Source organism: Numenius arquata, chromosome W (genome assembly GCF_964106895.1).
Source record: "Numenius arquata chromosome W, bNumArq3.hap1.1, whole genome shotgun sequence".
Lineage (NCBI taxonomy): Eukaryota > Metazoa > Chordata > Aves > Charadriiformes > Scolopacidae > Numenius > Numenius arquata.
In genome coordinates, this window is record NC_133615.1 from 9,688,081 (window position 1) to 9,712,108 (window position 24,028).

The 24,028-nt window shown below is 47.8% G+C and overlaps 1 protein-coding gene across 1 annotated transcript in view; it reads right to left on the reverse strand.

Moving 5' to 3' along the window:
- The window catches only part of LOC141476682 (mitochondrial nicotinamide adenine dinucleotide transporter SLC25A51-like), a 34,578-nt gene extending 11,738 nt beyond the window's left edge, over positions 1-22,840 (reverse strand). Inside the window, exon 1 of the mRNA XM_074165489.1 lies at positions 22,713-22,840. Coding sequence (XP_074021590.1) covers positions 22,713-22,793 — 81 coding nt within the window. The 5' untranslated portion in view covers positions 22,794-22,840. The remainder of the gene's footprint in view (positions 1-22,712) is intronic.
- Between the last annotated feature and the right edge of the window lie 1,188 nt (positions 22,841-24,028).

Genomic DNA, 24,028 nt, shown 5'->3' on the forward strand with positions numbered 1-24,028 from the left:
TGGATGAAGACAAGACAGAGAGCTTATGGGTCAGGATTAAAGGGAGCACGGGGGCAGGTGATGTTACAGTAGGAGTCTGCTACAGGCCACCAGATCAAAGTGACAGCGAGGATGTGGCCCTCTACAAACAGATAGGGGCAGCATCGCGCTCACACGCTCTGGTCCTCATGGGGGACTTCAAGCACCCCGACATCTGTTGGAAGGACAACACAGCAGAGCACAGGAAATCCAGGAAGTTCTTGGAATGTGTCGACGACAACTTTCTTCTGCAAATAATAGAGGAACCAACGAGGAAAGGAGCAGTGCTGGACCTTGTCCTCACCAACAAGGAGGGGCTGGTCGGGAATGTCAAATTCAAGGGTAGCCTCGGCTGCAGTGACCATGAGATGATAGAATTCAAGATTCATAAGGCAGCAAGGAGGGTGCGCAGCAAGCTGGCTACCCTGGACTTCAAAAGAGCAGACTTTGATCTCCTGAGAGATCTGATTGGTAAGGTAGCGTGGGAAAAAGAACTGGAAGGGAGAGGGGCCCAAAAAAGCTGGGTGGTATTTAAGGATTGCCTCCTCCAAGCTCAGGAGAGGTGCATCCCAAAAAAGAAGAAATCGGGCAAAATAGCCAGTAGGCCGGCGTGGATGAACAAGGAACTGCTGGACAAACTCAGGACCAAAAAGGAGGCCTATAGAGGGTGGAAGCAGGGAAAGGTAGACTGGGAAGAATACAGAGAAGCTGTCCGAGTCACCAGAAACCTGATCAGGCAAGCGAAAGCCCAGGCAGAACTAAATCTAGCCAGGGATGTGAAAAATAACAAGAAGAACTTCTATAGATATATCAGGGATAAAAATAAGACGAGGGAAGCTGTGGGTCCCCTCCGGAAGGAAACGGGAGACCTGGTCACCCAGGATATGGATAAGGCTGAGCTACTGAATGACTTCTTTGCCTCAGTCTTCACTGGCAAGGGCCCTAACCACACTGCCCAAGTCACGGAGGGCAAGAACAGGGGCTCTGGGAATGAAGAACCACCCACAGTACAAGAAGACGAGGTTCGAGACCTCTTAAAGAACCTGAAGGTGCATAAGTCCATGGGACCTGATGAAATCCATCCACGGGTCCTGAGAGAACTGGCGGACGAAGTTGCTAAGCCCCTCTCCATCATATTTGAGAAATCGTGGCAGTCTGGTGAAGTTCCCACTGACTGGAAAAAAGGGAACATAACTCCAATATTCAAAAAAGGAAACAAAGAAGACCCGGGAAACTACAGGCCGGTCAGTCTCACCTCTGTGCCTGGCAAGATCATGGAGCAGATCCTCCTGAAATCCTTGCTAAGGCACATGGAGAATAAAGAAGTGATTGGAAACAGCCAACATGGCTTCACCAAGGGCAAATCGTGCCTGACAAATTTGGTGGCCTTTTACAATACTGCCACAGACTTGGTAGACAAGGGCAGAGCGACTGACGTCATTTACCTGGACTTATGCAAAGCATTTGACACTGTCCCGCACGACATCCTGGTCTCAAAATTGGAAACTCATGGATTCGATGGATGGACCACTCGGTGGATAAGGAACTGGCTGGATGGCCGCATCCAAAGGGTTACAATCAATGGCTCAATGTCCAGGTGGCGGCCAGTAACGAGTGGTGTTCCGCAGGGGTCGGTACTGGGACCAGTACTATTTAACATCTTTGTCGGTGACATGGACAGTGGGATAGAGTGCACCCTCAGCAAGTTTGCTGATGACACCAAGCTCGGTGGCGCAGTTGACACGCTGGAGGGAAGGGATGCCATCCAGAGGGACCTAGACAGGCTGGAGAGGTGGGCTCGTGCAAATTGCATGAAGTTCAACCAAGCCAAGTGCAGGGTCCTGCACCTGGGACGTGGCAACCCCAGGCACAAATACAAGTTGGGTGGAGAATGGCTGGAGAGCAGCCCCGAGGAGAAGGACTTGGGAGTGCTTATGGATGAGAAGCTCAACATGAGCAGGCAGTGTGCACTGGCAGCCCAGAGAGCCAACCGTGTCCTGGGCTGCATCAGGAGAAGTGTGGCCAGCAGGTCTCGCGAGGTGATTCTGCCCCTCTACTCTGCGCTCGTGAGACCCCCACCTGGAGTACTGTGTCCAGCTTTGGAGTCCTCAACACAGAAAGGACATGGACCTGTTGGAACGTGTCCAGCGGAGGGCCACGAGGATGATCAGAGGGATGGAGCACCTCTCCTATGAGGACAGACTGAGAGAGCTGGGGTTGTTCAGCCTGGAGAAGAGAAGGCTCCGGGGAGACCTTATAACAGCCTATCAATACCTGAAGGGAGCCTACAGAAGAGCTGAAGAGGGACTCTTTGTCAGGAAGAGTGGTGACAGGACAAGGGGCAATGGTTTTAAATTGGAAGAGAAGAGATTTAGATTAGATATAAGGAAGAAATTCTTTACAGTGAGGGTGGTGAGGCACTGGAACAGGTTGCCCAGGGAAGTTGTGGCTGCCCCATCCCTGGAAGTGTTCAAGGCCAGGCTGGATGGGGCTTTGAGCAACCTGCTCTAGTGAGAGGTGTCCCTGCCCATGGCAGGGGGGTTGGAACTAGATGATCTTTAAGGTCCTTTCCAACTCTAGCCATTCTATGATTCTATGATTCTATGATTCTATGATTCTAATCTGGTATTTGGGCCCTCCATTGATGCCTTCCCTGTACTTCAGAAACCATCTCATGGAAACAATTAACGATTACACTTTTTCTCTTTTCTTCTCTGAGAGGCATTCACTGGAGGAAACACAGAATGGCACTTCTTCTTCTCCTGTGGGGTAGATGTTTTCTCCCTTGTTACAATAACTCTTCAGTATCTTGAACATCCTTGGGTAAACAAAATACTCATATTGATACTTCTCAAGAATTTTTTTTTTGCTTTTTCTAAGGTTAACCAACTATTTAGGAATCATAGAATCATAGAATGGTTAGAGTTGGAAGGGACCTTAAAGACCATCGAGTTCCACCCCCTCTGCCATGGGCAGGGACACCTCCACTAGAGCAGGTTGCTCAAAGCCCCATCCAGCCTGGCCTTAAACACTTCCAGGGATGGGGCATCCACAACTTCCCTGGGCAACCTGTTCCAGTGCCTCACCACCCTCACAGTAAAGAATTTCTTTCTGGTATCTAATCTAAATCTCCCCTCTTTCAATTTAAAACCATTACCCCTTGTCCTATCACTACACTTCCTGACAAAGAGTCCCTCTCCGGCTCTCCTGTAGGCTCCCTTTAGGTACTGGAAGGCTGCTATAAGGTCTCCCTGGAGCCTTCTCTTCTCCAGGCTGAACAACCCCAGCTCTCTCAGTCTGTCTTCATAGGAGAGGGGCTCCAGCCCACTGATCATCTTCGTGGCCCTCTGCTGGACCTGTTCCAACAGGTCCATGTCCTTTCTATGTTGAGGACTCCAAAGCTGGACACAGTATTCCAGGTGGGGTCTCACCAGAGCAGAGTAGAGGGGTAGAATCACCTCCCTCAACCTGCTGGCCACACTTCTTTTGATGCAGCCCAGGATGCAGTTGGCTTTCTGGGCTGCCAGTGCGCACTGCCGGCTCATGTTGAGCTTCTCATCCACGAGCACTCCCAAGTCCTTCTCCTCAGGGCTGCTCTCTAGCCATTCTCCGCCTAAGCTGTATTTGTGCCTGGGATTGCTGTGACCCAGGTGCAGGACCCTGCACTTGGCTTGGTTGAACTTCATGAGGTTTGCACGAGCCCACCTCTCAAGTCTGTCCAGGTCCCTCTGGATGGCATCACTTCCCTCCAGTGTGTCGACCGCGCCACACAGCTTGGTGTCGTCGGCAAACTTGCTGAGGGTGCACTCTATCCCACTGTCCATGTCTCCAACAAAGATGTTAAATAGCACTGGTCCTATTACTGACCCCTGAGGAACACCACTCGTCATTGGCCGCCACTTGGACATTGAGCCGTTGACCACAACCCTTTGAGTGCGGCCATCCAGCCAGTTCCTTATCCACCGAGTGGTCCATCCATCGAATCCATGAGTTTCCAATTTTGAGACCAGGATGTCGTGCGGGACAGTGTCAAATGCTTTGCATAAGTCCAGGTAGATGACGTCTGTTGCTCTGCCCTTGTCCACCAAATCTGTGGCAGTATCGTAAAAGGCCACCAAATTTGTCAGGCACGATTTGCCCTTGGTGAAGCCATGTTGGCTGTCTCAAATCACCTCCTTATTTTCCATGTGCCTTAGCAGAGATTCCAGGAGGATCTGCTCCATGATCTTGCCAGGCACAGAGGTGAGGCTGACTGGCCTATAGTTCCCTGGGTCTTCTTTTTTTCCTGTTTTGAATATTGGGGTTATGTTCCCCTTTTTCCAGTCAGCGGGAACTTTGCCAGATTGCCACGATTTCTCAAATATGATGGGTAGCGGCTTAGCAACTTCATCCGCCAGCTCCCTCAGGACCCGTGGGTGGATTTCATCAGGTCCCATGGACTTATGCACCTTCAGGTTCCTTAGGTGGTCTCAAACTTGATCTTCTACTGTGGGCAGTTCTTCATTCTCAGAGCCCCCGTTTTTGCCTTCCATGACTTGGGCAGTGTGGTTAGAGCCCTTGCCGGTGAAGACTGAGGCAAAAAAGTTGTTCAGTAGCTCAGCCTTATCCATATCCTGGGAGGCCAGGTCTCCCGTTTCCTTCTGGAGAGGGCCCACAACTTCCCTAGTCTTGCCTTTATCCCTGACATATCTATAGAAGTTTTTCTTATTGTCTTTGATGTCCCTGGCTAGATTTAGTTCTGCCTGGGCTTTCGCTTGCCTGATCTGGTTCCTGGCCACTCGGACAGTTTCTCTATATTCTGCCCAGTCTACCCATCCCTGCTTCCACCCACTATAGGCCTCCTTTTTGGTCCTGAGTTTGTCCAGCAGTTCCTTGTTCATCCACGCAGGCCTCCTGGCTATTTTGCCTGACTTCTTCTTTTTTGGGATGCACCTCTCCTGAGCTTGGAGGAGGCGATCCTTGAATGCCAACCAGCTTTCTTGGGCCCCTCTCCCCTCCAGTTCTTTTTCCCACGCTACCCTGCCAAACAGATCTCTCAGGAGTCCAAAGTCTGCTCTTCTGAAGTCCAGGGTAGTGAGCTTGCTGCACACCCTCCTCACTGCCCTATGAATCTTGAATTCTACCATTTCATGATCGCTGCAGCCGAGGCTACCCTTGAACTTGACATTCCCCACCAGCCCCTCCTTGTTGGTAAGGACAAGGTCCAGCACAGCTCCTTTCCTCGTTGGCTCCTCAATCATTTGAAGAAGTTATCATCAACACATTCCGAGAACTTCCTGGATTTCTTGCGCCCTGCTGTGTTGTCCTTCCAACAGATATCGGGGTGGTTGAAGTCCCCCATGAGGACCAGGGTGTGCGAGCACGATGCTGCTCCTATCTGTCTATAGAGGGCCTCATCCTCCCTGTCACTCTGATCTGGTGGTCTGTAGCAGACCCCTACTGTAACATCACCTGCCCCCGTGCTCCCTTTAATCCTGACCCATAAGCTCTCTGTTGGGTCTTCATCCATCCATCCCCAGGTGGAGCTCCACACACTCCAGCTGGTCATTGACACAGAGGCAACACCCCCTCCCTGTCTGCCCAGCCTGTCCTTCCTGAAGAGTCTGTAACCCTCCATTCCAACACTCCAGTCATAAGAGCCATCCCACCACGTCTCGGTAATGCCAATAAGATCATAGCCCTGGAGGCGTGCGCACGTCTCTAATTCCTCTGGCTTGTTCCCCATGCTGTGTGCATTTGTGTAAAGGCCCTTCAGCTGGGCGCCCAATGGGGCTGACTTATTAACTGGAATGGCTCCATTTCCTTCGTGTTGCTCTTCAGGTGGCCTTCCTTTGTGGTGTTTTATCTGTGAGTCCCGGATTCCTTTTGCCTCAGGAGCCTCAGAGACAGGCCTGTCATCTCTGGCGACGGGCTGTGGTGATGGGAGTGTCTCGATGGTTGTTACATGGCTCATCCACTGCTGATCTCCAAGCTCTGGTAAAATTGCTGAGTAGGAGAACTGATTCACTAAAGGGAGATCAGTCACCAGGGAGGCCTATAACCCCTGACAAACTCACACCCTCAGTGCCACAGAGGGATTTGAATAACAGGAAAGATACACTGCAAAAAAACGTATGCCCCCAGGGTGTTAGCTATGCAGTGGCTCTCTAGTAAACATCATGAACCAATTATTGCTATACCAGTGGGACCCCAGAGAGTTTTTGTAAATTTTCTTATTGACACTGGTGCCCAAATATCAGTGATTACTAAGGAGACCGCAGAATGCCTAAATGTTAAACCCGGTCACCACAAGTTAAAATTCACAGGAATTGATGGGATCATAAAGGAATGCCCCACGGCAAAGATCACTTTATGGCTCCTGGGGGAAAATAAATTGACTTGAACTGAAGTGTTGGTGGGTGCAGCCAATACTAACATATTGGGATTTGATTTATTACTTGGCAGAACATGGAAACTCCCCGATGGCTCAGTTTGGAGCTTCACTGGGCGAGTTAATGCAGGAGGGGATGAGACAAAAAGTATAAATCTATTAGAGATGCCTATACCCTTGCCCCCATCAAAACTTACCAATGTGAGACAATATCTGCTGCCAGCGACCATGCAGTCGGGCATTGACAGGGTGGTAGCAGACTTGGAAAAAAGAGATGTTATCACTCGCACTCACTCCCCATATAATTCTCCTGTCTGGCCGGTAAAAAAGACGAATGGACAGTGGCAGCTTACAATTGATTACAGGCGGTTGAATGCCAAGGCTGCACCTTTAACTACTGCTGTACCAAATATTGCAGAGTTAGTAACCCAAATCCAGGGAGCGTCTCACACATGGAGGGCAACCCTAGATATAATGGATATGTTCTTTATGATTCCACTGCAGGAATGTGACGAGGCCAAATTTGCCCTTACTTGGAAAGGGGTACAGTATACCTTTAACAGGTTGCCCCAGGGTTATAAGCACTCCCCTACTATCGCCCATAATGCCTTGGCAAAGGTTTTAGCAGAAATTTCTAGCCCACCAGGCGTTACCATCTATCAATATATTGATGACATACTGATAGGGGGAGGCAATTTAGAGGATGTCAAGTGCACTCTGGAAGGTGTGCAAGAAAAATTAATAACTCTAGGACTAGACATTCCTCTGTCTAAGTGTCAGGGCCCTGCACAGGAAGTTTTTAGGGGTCTGGTGGATAAAAGGAGTTGTTTCCATTCCCCCAGACACACTGTCCACTCATCTAACACACACTTCCTAAGCTTACCTATGAGGATGTTATGGGAGACAGTGTCAAAAGCCTTGCTGAAGTCAAGGTAGACAACGTCCACTGCTCTCCCCTTATCCACCCAGCCAGTCATTCCATCGTAGAAGGCTATCAGATTGATCAAGCATGATTTCCCCTTGGTGAATCCATGCTGACCACTCCTGATGACCTTTTTTCTTCTACATGCTTAGAGATGACGTCCAGGATGAGCTGTTCCATCACCTTTCCAGGGATGGAGGTGAAGCTGACTGGCCTGTAGTTTTCTGGGTCCTCCTTCTTGCCCTTTTTGGAGACTGGGATGACATTGGCTTTCCTCCAGTCCTCAGGCACCTCTCCTGACCAATAAGGTATTCTATTATTCTATCCCATCTGCCATGCTCAGTATAAAAGCTGAGGAATCAAAGGGTTGCTTCTTCTTCAATGGCTTGGCTTCTTCAATAGGAATTGCAAGAAAAAAGCAACAGCCAAACATCATCCATCCAGGAAATTTACTGCTCCAGTTTCTATGGAGCAGAGTAGAAGGGAATATCTTACTTCTGAACCTAATAAAGGGACTTCTGGTTTGCAGTTACAAAAATCAAGTAATGATTACTCTGTCCAGGAATAAATGGGCCCTGCCTCCAGCCAGGCAGAGAAAAGGGATGACTGTGTTTACTGGTTGGTGTGGGTTCGATGGCCTGGCACATCAGAGCCACAGGAGTATAAGGCTCTGGTAGGCACCAGTGCACAGTGTACCCTATTGCCATCAGGATACAAAGGAGCAAAACCCATCTGTATTTCTGGAGCAACAGGGGGATCCCAACAATTGTCTGTGTTGGAGGCTGAGGAGAGCCTAACTGGGAATGAGTGGCATCCTATTGTGACTTGCCCAGAGGCCTCGTGTATCCTTGGCATAGACTGCCTCAGGAGAGGGTACTTCAGTGACCCAAAGGGGTACCGGTGGGCTTTTGATATAGCTGCCTTGAGTACGGAGAAGATTAAACAGCTGTCTAGCTTGCCTGGTCTCTCCTTCTGTTGTGGGGTTGCTGAAGGTCGAAGAACAGAAGGTGCAAATTGCTACAATGACAGTGCACCAGCAACAATATCGCACCAACTGAGACTCCCTGATTCCCATCCATAAGCTGATTTGATGACTGGAGAGCCAAGGACTGATCAGCAAGACTCGCTCACCCTTTAATAGTCTCATATGGCCAGTGAGAAAATCTAACTGAGAATGGAGGCTAACAGTGAACTATTGTGGCCTGAATGAAGTTACACTGCTGCTGAGTGCTGCTGTACCGGACATACTAGAGCTCCAATATGAATTGGAGTCGAAGACAGCCAAGTGGTATGGCACAATTGATATCGCTAATGCATTTTTCTCAATCCCTTTGGCAGCAAAATTCAGGCTACAGTTTGCTTTCATGTGGAGGGATGTTCAATACACCTTGAATCAACTGCCCCAGGGGTGGAAACACAGTACTGCCATTTGCCATGGACTGATACAGACTGCACTGGAACAAGGCAAAGCCCCTGAACACCTGCAATATATTGATGACATCATTGTGTGGGGCAACAGAGAGGTAGAAGTGTTTGAGAAAGGGAGAAGAATAATCCAGATCCTTCTGAAAGCTGGTTTTGCCATAAAACAAAGTAAGGTCAAAGGACCTGCACAGGACATCCAGATTTTAGGAATAAAATAGCAAGATGGACTCAATGATCTCAAAGGTCCCTTCCAACCAAGAAGATTCTGTCATCACATCCCTATGGATGTGATCAATAAAATAACAACTACATCTCCACCAATTAACAAAAAAGAAACACAAGCTTTCTTAGGTGTTGTGTCTTTTTGGAGAATGCATATTCCAGGTTATAGTCTGATCATAAGCCCTCTCTGTTGAATGACCTGGAAGAAGAACAGTTTTGAATAGAGCCCTGAGCAGTGACAGACTATTGAACAAATTAAATGGGGGAGAGTTCGTGTGATACCCCTTGGGCCAGTCCAGAAAGGACGAGATGTGAAAAATCGCTTTACACTGTAGCCAGGGGCCATGGCCCCACCTGGAGCTTCTGGCAGAAAACACCTGGAGAGACTCAAGGTCAACCTCTAGGGTTTTAGAGCTGGGGATATAGAGGATCTGAGGCCTGCTACACTCCAACTGAAAAAGAAATATTAGCAGCATATGAAGGGCTTTGAGCTGCTTCAGAAGTAGTTAGTACTGAAACACAGCTCCTTTTGGCACCATGATTGCCTATGCTGGGCTGGATGTTCAAAGGGAGGGTCATGCAACTTGCAACTGATGCTACATGGATTAAGTGGGTTGCACTGATCATGCAACAGGCTCAAATGGGAACCTGCGATTGCACAGGAATCTTGGAAGTGATCACGGACTGGCCAGAATGCAGAAATTTCAGACTGTTACCAGAGGAGGTAACTTGTGCTGAAGAGGCCCCACTGTATAAATATTACCAGAAAATGAGAAGCAATATGCCCTTTTTACTGATGGTTGGCTTTAGATGTTGATGAATGAGAAAAGTGGCCAGTACTCTATCTCTATACTGAGTCATGGATGGTAGCAAATGTCCTGTGGGGGTAGCTACAGCAATGGAAGGAGACCAACTGGCAGCGCAGAGGTAAACACGTCTGGGCTGCTGCATTGTGGCAACGTATTGCTGCCTGGGTGGAGAACCTGGTTGTAAAAGTACATCACGTAGATGCTCACATACCCAAGAGTCATGCCACTGAGGAACATCGAAACAATGAGCAGGTGGACCAGGCTGCTAGAATTGAAGTGGCTCAGGTGGATCTGGACTGGAAACATAAGGGTGAGCTATTTTTAGCTTGATGGGCCCGTGACACACCAGGACATTTAGGAAGGGATGCAACATACAAATGGGCTCATGACTGAGGGATGGACTTAACTATTGATGCCATTGCACAGGTTATCCATGAATGTCAAAAGTGCGCCATAATCAAACAAGCCAAGCGTCTAAAGCCTCTTTGGTATAGAGGACGATGGCTGAAATATCAATATGGGTAAGCCTGTGTCCTGGTTCCGGCAGGGACAGGGTTAATTCTCCCCAGGATCTAGCAGGGACACAGGTATTCCATCCCATGTGAGCTGTGCCCAGGGGGTAGCCAGGAGCTGGCTGGGAGAGGGGGCAGGAAGTCGCCAGGGAGAGCGGGCTGGGAGGTCCTGGGATCCGGGCCAGGAGTGGTGGTATTGCAATCGTAGTTGTATATTCCTCCCTCAGTGTTATCGTTGTTGTTTTCTTGTTCCCTTTGCTGTTCTGTTAAACTGCCTTTGTCTCAAACCACGAGTTTTGCCTTTTTCTTCTGATTCTCCCCTCATGGCTGGGGGGGGGGGGGGGCGGTCCGAGAGAGTGGCTGCCACGTGGTTCTTTGTTGCCGTCTGAGGCCAAACCACGACAGCCTGGAAGACTCATTATATCACACTACCATGAACCCGCCATGGCAAGAACCACATGCTTACAATAGTGGAAGCGACTACCAGATGGATAGAAACATACCCTGTGACCCATGCCACTGCCCAAAACACTATCCTGGGCATTGAAAAGCAAGTTTTATTGCGACACGGCACCTCTGAAGGAATTGAATCAGACAACAGGACGCATTTCCAAAACTACCTCATAGACACCTGGGCCAAGGAGCACGGCATTGACTGAGTGTAGCCACTTGGCTAGTTAACACTAGAGGATCTACCAATCGACTTGGCCCTGCTCAACTGAAACCCCTATGTACTGTGAAAGGAGATACGGCCCCTGTAGTACACATAAGGACCTGGCTGGGAAAGCCTGGGTTACTCCTACCTCGGGAAAAGGCAAACTCATTCATGGGATTACTTTTGCTCAAGGACCTGGGTGTACTTGGTGGGCAATGCGGAAGGATGGGGAATTCTGATATGTACCTCAAGGAGCTTTAATCTTGGGTGAAAATAACCCGTGGTTTGAGTTGTATGATGCCATTGCTATATGATGCTGTATGTCGCCACTGCTGTGGCTGCCATGTGTCAAAGGTATTATAGCAGGACTCACCCAAACCAATGAAGACTGAATCTTGTGAGGAACCAGGCAAGTGCAGTGGTGATACAACTTGCGGTGGCTTCAGTGTGCAACAATCCAACACAACACACCATCTCTCCTTTCCTGAGTGACCTCCATAACAGATGGAGACCAAAGTCATGGACTAAATTAATTTGATGGATATTTTATGGGCATTTTATGAACATTTTAGAGGGCTGGCCCACAGACTAAGGGAATGATAGCAATGTATATATCAAAGGATGGGAAGGGTGGTGGTGGTTAATGATGATGTATTGGATAGTGTAGAACCCGAGCATGACGTAAATGGTATGGAATAAGGTGTGGAGAATGTACTGGTTTTGGCTGGGATTGAGTTAATTTTCTTCATAGTAGCTTGTATGGGGCTAGAGAAGAGAAGAGAATAGTTGTTCAGTTGGAAGGGACCTACAGCGATTATCTAGTTCAACTGCCTGACCGCTACAGGGCTGACCAAAAATTAAAGTATCTTATTAAGGGCATTGTCCAAATGCCTCTTAAACACTGACAGGCATGGGGCATCGACTACCTCTCTAGGAAGCCTGTTCCAGTGTTTGACCACCCTCTCGGTAAAGAAATGTTTCATAATATCTAGTCTGAACTTCCCCTGATACAGCTTTGACCCATTCCCACGTGTCCTATCACTGGGTACCAGGGAGATCAGCTCCTCCCTCTCCACTTCTCCTCAGGAAGTTGTAGAGAGCAATGAGATTGCCCCTCAGTCTCCTTCTCTCCAAACTAGACAACCCCAGAGTCCTTAGCCGCTCATCTCACAGTTGGACAACTTGTCCAGAAGGATGCTGCGAGGGACAGTATCAAAAGCCTTACTAAAATCCAGAAAAACTACATCCACCGCCATCCCTTCATCCACTAGGCAGGTGATCTTATCATAGAAGGATATCAAATTAGTTAGGCAGGACTTTCCCTTTGTGACCCCATGTTGACTGTGCCTGATGATTGCATTGTCCTTTAAATGCCTTTCAATAGCACCCAGTATGATCTTCTCCATAATTTTTCCAGGTACTGAGGTTACACTAACAGGTCTGTAGTTTCCTGGGTCTTCCCTCACGCCCTTCTTGTAAACTGGAATAATGTTGGCTAGCTCTGAGTAGCGGGGACCTCCCCAGACTTTGTTTTGGATTTGTGATGAAAACATTGTTGATAACACACTGATGTTTTAGTTATTGCTGAACAGTGCTTACACAGTGTCAAAGCCTTTTCTGCTTCTCGTGCTGCCCCGCCAGCAGGTAGGCTGGTGGGTGCACAAGAAGTTTGGAGGGGACACAGCTGGGACAGTTGACCCCATCTGACCAAAGGAATATTCCATACCATATGATATTGTGCTCAGCAATAAAACCTGGGCTGGGGCTGCCATTGTTCATGAACTGGCGGTGCATCAGTCAGCTGGTGGCGAGCAATTGGGTGGGGTTTTTTCAGCACTTGTTTTTCTTGGTTTTGCTTTTCTTTGTTGGTTTGTTGTTTTGGGTTTTTTTTCTTAGTAAACTGTCTTTATCTCAACCTATGAGTTTTTTCACTTTTACCCTTCCAATTCTCTCCCCCATCCCATTGTGGGGGAAGTGAGTGAGCAACTGTGTGGTGCTTAGCTGCCTACTGGGGTTAAACCACAACAGACATGGTTGATATTCTAGACATGGACATACTAGAGAGAGTTCAATGAAGGGCCACAAAGATGATTAGAGACTGAAGCATCTCTCCTATGAGGAAAGGCTGAGAGAGCTGGGACTGTTCAGCCTGGAGAAGAGAAGGCTCAGGGGGGATCTCATCAACGTATATAAATATCTGAAGGGAGGGTGCAAAGCAGACGGAGCCAGGCTCTTTTTCAGTGGTGCCCAGTGACAGGAGAAGAGGCAATGGGCAGAAGCTGAAACACAGGAGGTTCCATGTGAACGTCAGGAACAACTTTTTTACTGTGAGGGTGACTGAACGCTGGAACAGGTTGCCCAGAGAGGTTGCGGATATTCAAAAGCCGCCTGGACATGGTCCTGGGTAACCTGCTCTCGGTGGCCCTGCTTGAGCAGGGGATGTTGGACAAGAAGACCTCCAGAGGTCCCTTCCAACCTCAACCATATTGTGAATCAATGGGCAGCTCCCCTAAGCACCTTTCGGACCGAGGGTAGTAACTGTCATAATGTATTCCATGCCCCTAGGGATGTGGGGGAAGAGCCTTTTGGGATTGCACAAGACTTATGGGATCTTTAGGAGAGGAACCAAAAGTGGGGAATGAAAGGGATCTAGGAGACTTGGGGAGGAACAAGTGTGGGGAAAACAGAAGGATAAGGGGATAAAAAAGGCCAACTGTGTGTAAGCAGGTGGCCGGTCGGTCGGTATACTTGTCTGGCCCTGCCCTGTGCCTGACCAATGCAGCCTGTCCTGTCTTGTCATTAAATTCCATTTCTAACTAATTTCCTGGGTGAGGGGCTCTCAATTCTGTGTGCATGCGTGTATGTACAAAGATCTAAGTGCCACCAACTGCAGTGGGGATCACAGGCCATGTGTCCATGGTGCCAGCAACTGGAGTGAGCAAGTGAGGGTATGTAAGTCAGTGCATGATCACTAGCAACTATCAAATCAGAATAGCCAGCAAGTAGGTGAATTGGCTTGGGAGCCAGGTATGCATGTGTCTCTAAGGGTGAGGCACCTGGAGGAATTGGCTATCGGAGGGACCAGGGGGTCGAAGCCAACTGCCAAAGAGACTGTGGGGTCTGGGAGTGGAATAAGAGACTCATTTATGTGTGTGTTTCTGTGGGAGGCGACTGGGGGGATCCAGGAGCCAGCTACTGGGTAGATTGAGTGTCTAAGCCCAGTTACTGGGGGATCGATCCAGTGTGCGTATGTGTGTATTGATTTTGTGAACATGTCTTAACTGTTTAAAGCTAAAGTACATGAATTAGAGATAGTAAGCTATTACATGAATGTTCTCGTTGAGGAGCAAAGCATCCTAGGCTGTTTTAATTTAATTCTCCGAGCAATGTTAAAGTTGAGATCTTACACATGAGCATTTGTAAAGTGAAAAGCTTTGTTTGGGTCATATATATTATGTGCTAGGCACATGGAACATCCAGAAAAATGCATTAATACTTCAGGTTATTAAATATGTGCAATGCAGCTAAGTCAATAACAAGATTATATTTTTGAAAGGCTTAGTTTGATACATTGTCTGATTTTCCCTTTTTGGTTCAGTGATGCTTCACCTTTCAGCAACAGCTGGTGACAAAGATTCCCTTGAAGTACTTGCAGTATATCTATATTTAGCATAAATGGCGGGGTTTTGCTAGCAGGGGGCTGCAGGGCTGATCTGTGCATGCATAGGCCATGAACTGTCCTGTGCTAGTCACAGCTGGTTACAGCCAGCTCAGCAACTGATGAAAACAACCCACCACATACCAAAACTTCAACCAGGGGAACACATGACACCTCTGCACAAACATATTTAACAAAGGGTGGTAGCAGCTAGGGGCAGGACACACAGACGGAGACATGTGAGGACACATGTGAGGATAAACAGAAAGAGACACAAGGAAGGGGACACTGTTGGGGACACAGCTGGCGACACTCTCAGAAGGAGTTATTCCATGCCAGAGGAGGTGGTACGCTTCTGAGGGGACTACAGCCCATCGATAAGCCACACCAAAGCAGGTACACCCCCAAAAGGGGCTGCAGCCTGTAGATAAGCCCATGCCAGCGCAGAGGAAATTAATAAAAAGACGGGAGCAGTGGAAGAAAAAACACTATGCACTGTTCCAAACATCCTGCACTGCCTGTTGCCTCACTGAAGGGACCAAGTGTGATGCATGGCAAAAATAAAGGCAGTGGAGACCAGGGAGGGGGGAAGAGAGGTGTCTGGACTGAGGTTGGGCCTGGGGAAAGGGGAAGAAAGGTGTTTCAATACCTGAATTAAATTTAATTTATAACCAATTAACATATTTTTAAGGGAAATTCTCTGAGTCAACACTGTCTTGCCCATGACAATATCCCAACCATTCCCCTACCAAACGACTAGAAGGCACGCATTTCAACTATGTGGTGGTGCATACCTAGTCATGAGGGACACCCATTTTGGCCACACAACATATGCTTCCAATTGTGTGAGAAGTTGTTTAGGTAGTGTGGGAAAGTAACGGAAGATTGGCGAGGAGGACTGTAAACACACTCAAGTGACTCGCATGTGGGGTGCTGGAAAACACATATATCACACTAATTGTTGCTTAGTTCTGTGTGCTCAACAAGTAGAACATCTGCACTTAGATAACACAGGCCTGGGATGGACTCAGGGGCACCTTATCGAACACGCCTGAGATTCCTGCCCTGCTGTTGAAGAGATCAAAGCACAGTGGAAAACTCTGCCTGCCAGAATCCTTGAAATACAGGCCCAAACAGCAAGTGGGAGCTCTCTCGCTCTCTCACTCCCTTGCTAACAAGGGCTCTCTTGCTAATAAGGACTCTCTCTCGCTCTGTGGTACCTGCATCCCCTGCTTGCCTGCCTCTGCCCAGGTGCTGCTTCAGAGGTTCCCCGATCCATGAGGTATTGAGATTAAATTTGTTCTTTGCTCTTAATCCATGGTTTTGTGGTTGTTCCTGTGTCCTGCCTGCATCGGCTCACACAGGTAGCCAGTCTCTGCAGTCTTTATAAGGTCTCAAACCATTTTCCAATGCAGAGCTTGGGGATCCAGGAAATGCTAGATTAATTCTTCTGGAGAGTCAGATATAGTCAGTGGGTCACAAATTAGTCATAAACAGCAGACGTTCAGTTCAATTGTCTTTCAGTAAGCCTCAGGAAAGGCAACAGCCTAGTACTGTAACTGCACAAATCACTAAAAGTAAAAACAAAATACACAAATTGCTTGGCTGCAAATATTTTATAACTATAGAAACTTTCAGAGTCAGGGAAATGTTAAGGGCAAGATATGAAGAAAAACTACAAAATCCTGAATGGAGAAGAAAACTGTTCTCTCTCCCCTAAGACTAGGGGCCATGGAACAAAACTAGCAGGTTCGGAACAAAAGGAAGTACTTCTTCACAATGTGTAGTTAAGCTACGAAACTTCTTACTGCAGCCAAGTTCCTGTGGGTTCAAATGCAACTACATGTATTAATGGAAGAAAAATCTACTGAGGACTATTTACTACTCAGACACTACTTCTCCCTTGGGAAGTCACTAACACTGAAATTACTGGAAGATTCGTTCCACATATTTGTTGTTATGGTTTTTAGTTTTACAATTTGCTTTGATATCTCCTGAAAGAGTTTTAGGACACATTTTTTTTCAAATGTCAGAATGATTTGCTCTCAAGAATAAGAGGATCAGCATTTTTTCTCTTAATATTTTGATTATAAACTTGAAAGAACCATTAATAGAGGGTGTGCTTAGTAAACGTTTGAATTATTAACTTACATCACCATTTACTACTGGTGAGCAAGCATCCCTACTATATAGGGAGAAATAAAGTATGATTTTCTGAAACTAATAATTTTTATTTATATAGATTATTAAAAAAAGCTGCAGAGTAAATGGAAGTGTGATGGAATTTCACTGCCTGTTCATCCATCTCCCTTCAGTTATTAACTTCCAAGTCTCTTGGCCAATTCCAACCAAATTTAACAGAGGGTTAAGTAGATACTGAATTCCTAGAAGGTTTGTTGGAGTTGGTAGCTGGGTACAGGAGGAGCCAAATTTATAACTACCTTCTCAGAGTCTTAACTCAAACCCTTATCCTCTTACAAAAGGCCGGGGGGGGGGAGGAAATAGTCAGTTTGCATATATGTAGCTAAGAGAACTAGCCACTCTACATGTTTCCACCCGCCCAACAAGACATCGTCCCATTTAAAAAAGCACACATGCAGTTAAAACACAGCAGGATCAAACCCAATTGTTACTTGTTAAACAAAATCATCACTATCAAGTTATGTGAAATATAGTTCTGAACTGTGATTCAACACTTTTTACTGTGCCCAGTAATAAAGCATTAAAAATAGTTTACATGACAGTGTAATTTAACAAAAAACCACCAAACAATATCTAAATAAGCCTCCAAATTCTTCCCTCTCCCAAAAGCTTGCTTAAAGTTCACTGCAACTTATCTCTTTCGTTGTTTTTATAACGTAAAAACAATCTAGTATGTTTCAAATATTCCATTAAGTAGAATAAAAGAAAAAATAGCATACTAATATACTTAGTCTAAAAATAATCAGATTTGTTCTTCTCCCTACCAGATAAATTTAACACAGTTTACTATATGCACTTTAACAGCCCATGGATGTCCATGGTGGAGCAGATATCCACCCTGCAGCCCACGGAGGACCCCATGGTGGTCCATGCTGGAGCAGGTGGATGTGCCCTGAAGGAAGCTGTGACCCCATGGGAAGCCTGCACTGGAGCAGGCTCCTGGCAGGACCTGTGGAGAGGAGCCCACGCAGGAGCAGGTATTCTGGCAGGACCTGTGACCCCGTGGGGAATTCACGCTGGAGCAGTCTGCTCCTGAAGGACTGCACCCCATGGAAAGGACCCACACTGGAGCAGTTCATGAAGAACTGCAGCCTGTGGGAGGGACCCACATTGGAGAAGGCCGTGGCTTGGGAGCCAGGTATGCATGTGTCTCTCAGGGTGAGGCACCTGGAGGAACTGGAATCAACCAACTTAAAAAAGGAACAATACAATATTTTTCAAAACTTGACTACAGATGGTTCCTAACTATCTGCATTAAACTCTAAGTCTGACACTTTTCAAGACATAGCTATGCGTGTAAGTAAGAAATTCTTCAATCTCGGTAGCTCATTATAATAGAGGAACCCTTAATACTTCTTACAGATACTGGTGAAGGCCTGTCAGGTAAGACCTATTAGTTGCACTATAGTATTTTGCACAAGTAGCCAACACACTGAAGAATCATTATAATTATTTTGGTGTTAAAACAAAAAGTTGGGCCAAGTAAAAGCAGAAGTGGATGAGTCGCTTGCTAGTGCCAAAATGTTTGCTGTGGGAAAGTAACAGAAGGTTGGTGAGGAGGATTATAAACACGCTCAAGTGACTCGCACCTGAGGTGCTAGACAACACATATATCACACTAATTGTTGTTCAGTCTTATGTGCTCGCAAGTAGAACATCCGCATTTAGATAATGTAAGTCTGTGATGGACTCAGGGACACCTTATCTAACACGCTTGAGATTCCCGCTCTGCTGTTGAAGAAGATCAAAGCACAGTGGAAAACTACGGCTGCTTGAACCCTTGAAATACAGACGAGAACAGCAAGTCTGAGCTCTCACTCTCTCGCTAATAAGGACTCTCTCGCTCCGCGGTGCCGGAGTTCCCTGCTTGCTTGCCTCTGCCCGGGTGTTGCTTTGGAGATCCCCTGGTCTGCGAGGTATTGAGATTAAATTTGTTCTTTGCCTTTCATCCATGGTTTTGTGGTTGTCCACACAAGCACTAAGCTCACACAGTTGCTTAGCTACTGTTTACTTTGAACTAAAATATGGTACAGCTGAAATAAAAATTTTAAATAAAAAAAAAGAAAAGCTATTTGAACTACTTAACAAAAGACACTAAAATTTGAAGTGAACTCCCCCCTCCCCCCCCCCCCTCCCCAGTAACTCTGCATATCCACCTGGGGGAAAATAAATAGCAATATTATGTAATATTCTTTAACCTGTTTCTTCACAGATAGCTCCCCATACAACTAATAGTTACCATGAGCCGACAAGTTTATGATATTTGACTGCCGCCTTCATTATATGATTTAATCAGAAGTTAAATATCATAAAGGAAATTAATTTGGTTACCCAGTTTGTTTTTATTTTCCAAGAAGTGATCCCATCCCAGATACAGCTATATCTTTGCTTACATTGGTCTCAATTTCTGAAGATTACCCTTACAACTAACAGGAAGCGAACAAGATCAAAGCAGAGGCCAATAAGCGTGATATTGTGGCAGGAGTTTGTTACAGACAGGGTGAGGAAGCAGACAAAGCCTTCTTTAAGCAACTTGAGGAACTCCACAGATCACAGATCAAGGGCAACAAGAGCTTCTATTACCACTTTAAGAGTAAAAGACTGAACAAGGAGAAGGTGAGCCTACTGCTGAATGAGGTGGGTGATCTAGTGACAGCGGACATAGATGAGGCTGAGGTACTCAATGCCTTCTTGGCCTCAGTCTTCATCGACAAAGTCTCCCAGGCCTCTGTGCTTAGAGACAGGGTTCAAGGAAAACTACCAACAGTGGATGAGGATTGAATCAGGGATTATTTCAGAGAACTTAATCTGTACAAATCCATGGATGGGACCAGATGGGCTGCATTCAAGGGTGCTGAGAGAACTGGCTGGTTTCATAGTGAGGCCGTTCTCTTTTCAGCTTTGAAAAGTCATGAAGATCAGGGGAATTCCCTGATGACTAGAGAAGAACAAATGTTGCATTCATCTTTAAAAAATAAAAAGCCAAAAGTTCGACCCAGGGAACTTCAGATCCTGGGACAATCATAAAGTCCTCTTGGAACACATTTTTGGGCGCATGAAGGAGAAGGTGATTGGGAACGGGAACAGTCAGCATGCATTTACCAAGGGGCAGCTATCATGCCTGACCAACCTAATTGCCTTCTGTGATAAAATGGCAGGATTTGTGGATGAAGGGAGAGCACTGGATGTCATTTACCTCGACTTTAGCAGGGCTTTCAATACTGTATCCCACAATATTCTTGTACCCAAATTGGGATATTATATTCTGGATGGGTAGACAACTAGATGGGTTTAAAAGCTAGTTGCATGGCTGAGCTCAGAGAGTGGTAGTTAATGGGTTGTACTCTACTGGGATGCCTGTGACAAGCGTGGTACTGCAGGGGTCTATCCTGAAACCTGTCCTGTTTAAAATCTCTTATCAAACACCTGGAGGAGGTGATGCATCTTCCTCTTGTCAAGTTTGCAGGAGTTGGGAGGATGAAGTAAATACACTCAAGGGCAGGGCTGCCATTCAGAGACCTAGACAGGATGGAGGAATGGGCTGACAGGAGCCTAATTTAATTCAACAAGGACAAATGCCAAGTCCTGTGCCTAGGGAAGAAGAACCCCTGGCATCAATACCATCTGGGGACTGGCTGGGGAGCAACTCTGCTGAAAAAGACCCGAGGATCTTTGAAAACAGCAAGCTGAATATGAGCCAGAACTGGGCTCTGGCAGCAAAGGTGGTTAGCAGTATCCTGGGCTAATAGGAGCATAGCTAGTAGATTGAGGGAAGTGATTATCCTCCTTTACTTGGTGCTCATTAGATCACATCTAGAATGCTGTGTCAAATTTTGGGCACCCAAAATTACTTACACAAGGAAGTAAGTAATCAATACACATTACTTACACAAGGAAGTAATCAATAAAGTGGATCAAATTCAGCAGAGGGCCACCAAGATGTCAGGGGACTGGAGTACTTGCACTATGAGGAGAGGCTGAGGGAACTGTGCTTGTTCAGCCCGGAGCAAGGAAGGCTGCTAATACCAGCCCCCCCAGTACCTATGAGGAGGCTATCAAGAAGACAGAGCCAGGCTCTTCAGAGTGTTGCATAGTGGGAAGAAGACACGATGGGCACAAATTGAAATAAGCAAGGTTCACGCTGGCTAAACTGTTTTTCACCATGAGGACAGTCAAGCAGTGGAACAGGGGCCCTGAGTAGTTGTGCAGACCTGCACAACTGCACAACAGTTGTCCAGGTCGCGAGACCTGGACAGGATGGAATGTTGGGCAGAGAGGAACCTGATGAAATTCAACAAGGGCAAGTGTAGGGTGCTGCACCTGGGGAGGAATAACCCCATGCACCAGAACAGGTTGGGGGCTGACCTGCTGGAGAGCAGCTCTGAGGAAAAAGACCTGGGAGTCCTGGTGGACAACAGGATGACCATGAGTCAACATGAGTGCCCTTGTGGCCAAGGCCAATGGCATCCTGGGGTGCATCAGGAAGAGTGTGACCAGCAGGTCGAGGGAGGTCATCCTCCCCCTCTACTCTGCCCTGGTGAGGCCCCATCTGGAGTACTGTGTCCAGTTCTGGGCTCCCCAGTTCACGAAGGACAGGCAACTGCTGGAGAGGGTACAGCAGAGGGCTACAAAGATGATTAGGGGCCTGGAGCATCTCCCTTACGAGGAAAGGCTGAGGGACTTGGGTCTTTTTAGTCTGGAGAAGAGAAGGCTGAGGGGGGATCTGATCAATGCCTATAAATACTTAAAGGGAGGGTATCAAGAGGATGGGGCCGGTCTTTTTTCACTGGTGCCCAGTGACAGGACAAGAGGAAACGGGCACAAACTTGAACATAAGAAGTTCCATCTAAACATGAGGAGGAACTTCTTCACTTTGAGGGTGGCAGAGCACTGGAAGAGGCTGCCCAGAGAGGTGGTGGAGTCTCCGTCTCTGGAGACATTCAAAACCCGCCTGGACACGTTTCTGTGCAACCTGCTCTAGGTGGACCTGCTTTGGCAGGGGGGTTGGACTAGATGATCTCCAGAGGTCCCTTCCAACCCCATAGCATTCTGTGATTCTGTGCAGTCTCCAGTCTTGGAGGTTTTCAAGCCCTGACTAGAGAAAACCCTGAGCAAGCTGGTCTGATTTCAGTGTTGACCCTGCTTTAAGCAGGAGGTTGGACTAGAGACCTCCAGAAGTCCCTTCCAACCTGAATGGTTCTCTTATTTTTTTTCTTCTAGCCTGAGAAGAGTTTTTCTGTAAAGAAGTGGAACTGCCAAAAGAAAAGACACCTAAACACAGTGTTGAGTTTGGAAGGCAACCATTGCATTCTCTTGTTTAGCCTTTTCTTGGTGCCTGCATCAGGAACAACGCAGGGATTTAGAGAAGCAACCTGAGTGTGTGTTCTGAGCAGGATCAGGCTTTCAAACTCTGCTGTGTAGACTGCCACCAGCTTCTCGGCAGCAGGTACTGCAGAGCTCACTGCCTGCGTGGATGAGAGAAAGTGACCAAGGGATCAGCAGCTAGGATTCCAGGCGGCTTGCAGAAGACTGCCGCGTGCTGTTGTTATTCTCCCTATTCCTGTCCAGTCCTCGCCTACTCCGCGGCATGGCGGAATGTCTCTCCTGCGGTTCCCACTGAGGAGCGTGTCCCAAGACGCCACTCCCAGTCTGGAGCGCGGGGACGAATTGATGCAGCCCGGCTACCGTACACCCCCCCGCCGCCGCTTCCGGGTACTCCCCGCCCCCCTCCGCGCTGCCGTGACAGTCTAGGACTCATGCTCCAGAGGCAGCAAGCGGTCCAGCCCGGCGCGACCTTCACCACCGGCGGGAATCCTTATGAGACAGGAATGAGGGACGAGAGAGAGAGGCCGCACAGGGTGGCCCCGCCGCAGTGGAGAGAGATCCGAGCAGCAGCACACCCTCTCCTCAGTGACTCACCTGTTGCGTCTTCCATGCCACCTGAAAACGCAATTTGGAGATAAAGGTTGCCACCGCCGCCGACCAAATTGGACGCTGCATCCACCACCTCACATTCTCGATGACGTATGAAGTGCAGCACAGAAACCCAACTCACGTCAACTACACGTGACCAAGAGAAAGAGCAGCTGGGAGGAGTAAGCCCCACCCCGTCTCCCCTTTCCTCAGCTAATCACAGAGCTGCCTGGGTGGGGCCTCGCTCCAGAAGGGCTTTGTGGGTGTCATGATATTCCTCATGCTTGGTGACCTGTGTTTGTGGAAGGATAAAATACGCTGCACAACAGCAGCGGAGAGAGAGAGGAGCGAGAATATGTGAGAGAAACAGTCCTGCAGACACCAAGGTCAGTGAAGAAGGAGGGGGAGGAGGTGCTCCAGCACTGGAGCAGAGAATCCCTTGCAGCCTGTGGTGAAGACCGTGGTGAGGCAGGTAGTCCCCCTGCAGCCCATGGAGGTCCACGGTGGAGCAGATATCCACCTGCAGCCCGTGGAGGACCCCGTGCTGGAGCAGGTGGATGTGTCCTGAAGGAAGCTGTGATCCCATGGGAGAGCCCACGCTGGAGCAAGCTCCTGGCAGGAACTGCGGCCTGTGGAGCGGAGCCCATGCAGGAACAGGTTTTCTGGCAGGACCTGTGACACCATGGGGGATCCGTGCTGGAGCAGTCCATTCCTGAAGGACTGCACCCCACGGAAAGGACCTATGCTGGAGTAGTTCTTGAAGAACTGCAGCCTGTGGGAAGGACCCACACTGGAGAAGGTTGTGAAGGACTGTATCCTGTGTGAGGGACTCCATGCTGGAGCAGGGGAAGAATGTGAGGAGGAAGGAGCCGCAGAGATGAAGCATTATGAACTGATAGCAATCCCCATTCCCCATCACCCTGTGCTGCTTGGCGGGGGGGGAGGGGAAGGGGAAGGGGTAGAAGAGTCAGGAGTGAAGCTGAGCCTGGGAAGAAGGGAGGGGTGGGGGGGAAGGTGTTTTTAGATTTGTTCTTATTTCTCATTATCCTGCTTTGTTACAATTAATTGACAGTAAATTAAATTAATTTCCCCAAGTTGAGTCTGTTTTGCCCGTGATGATAATTGGCAAGTAATCTCCCTGTCCTTATCTCTCTCTCTTCTCCAGACTGAACAGGCCCAGTTCTCTCAGCCTCTCCTTGGATGTCATATTCTCCAGCCCCTGACCAGCTTGGTGGCCCTCTGCTAGACTTGTTCTAGTGTGTCACTATCCTTCTTGTACTGGGGAGCCCAAAACTGGACACAGTACCACAGATGCAGTCTCA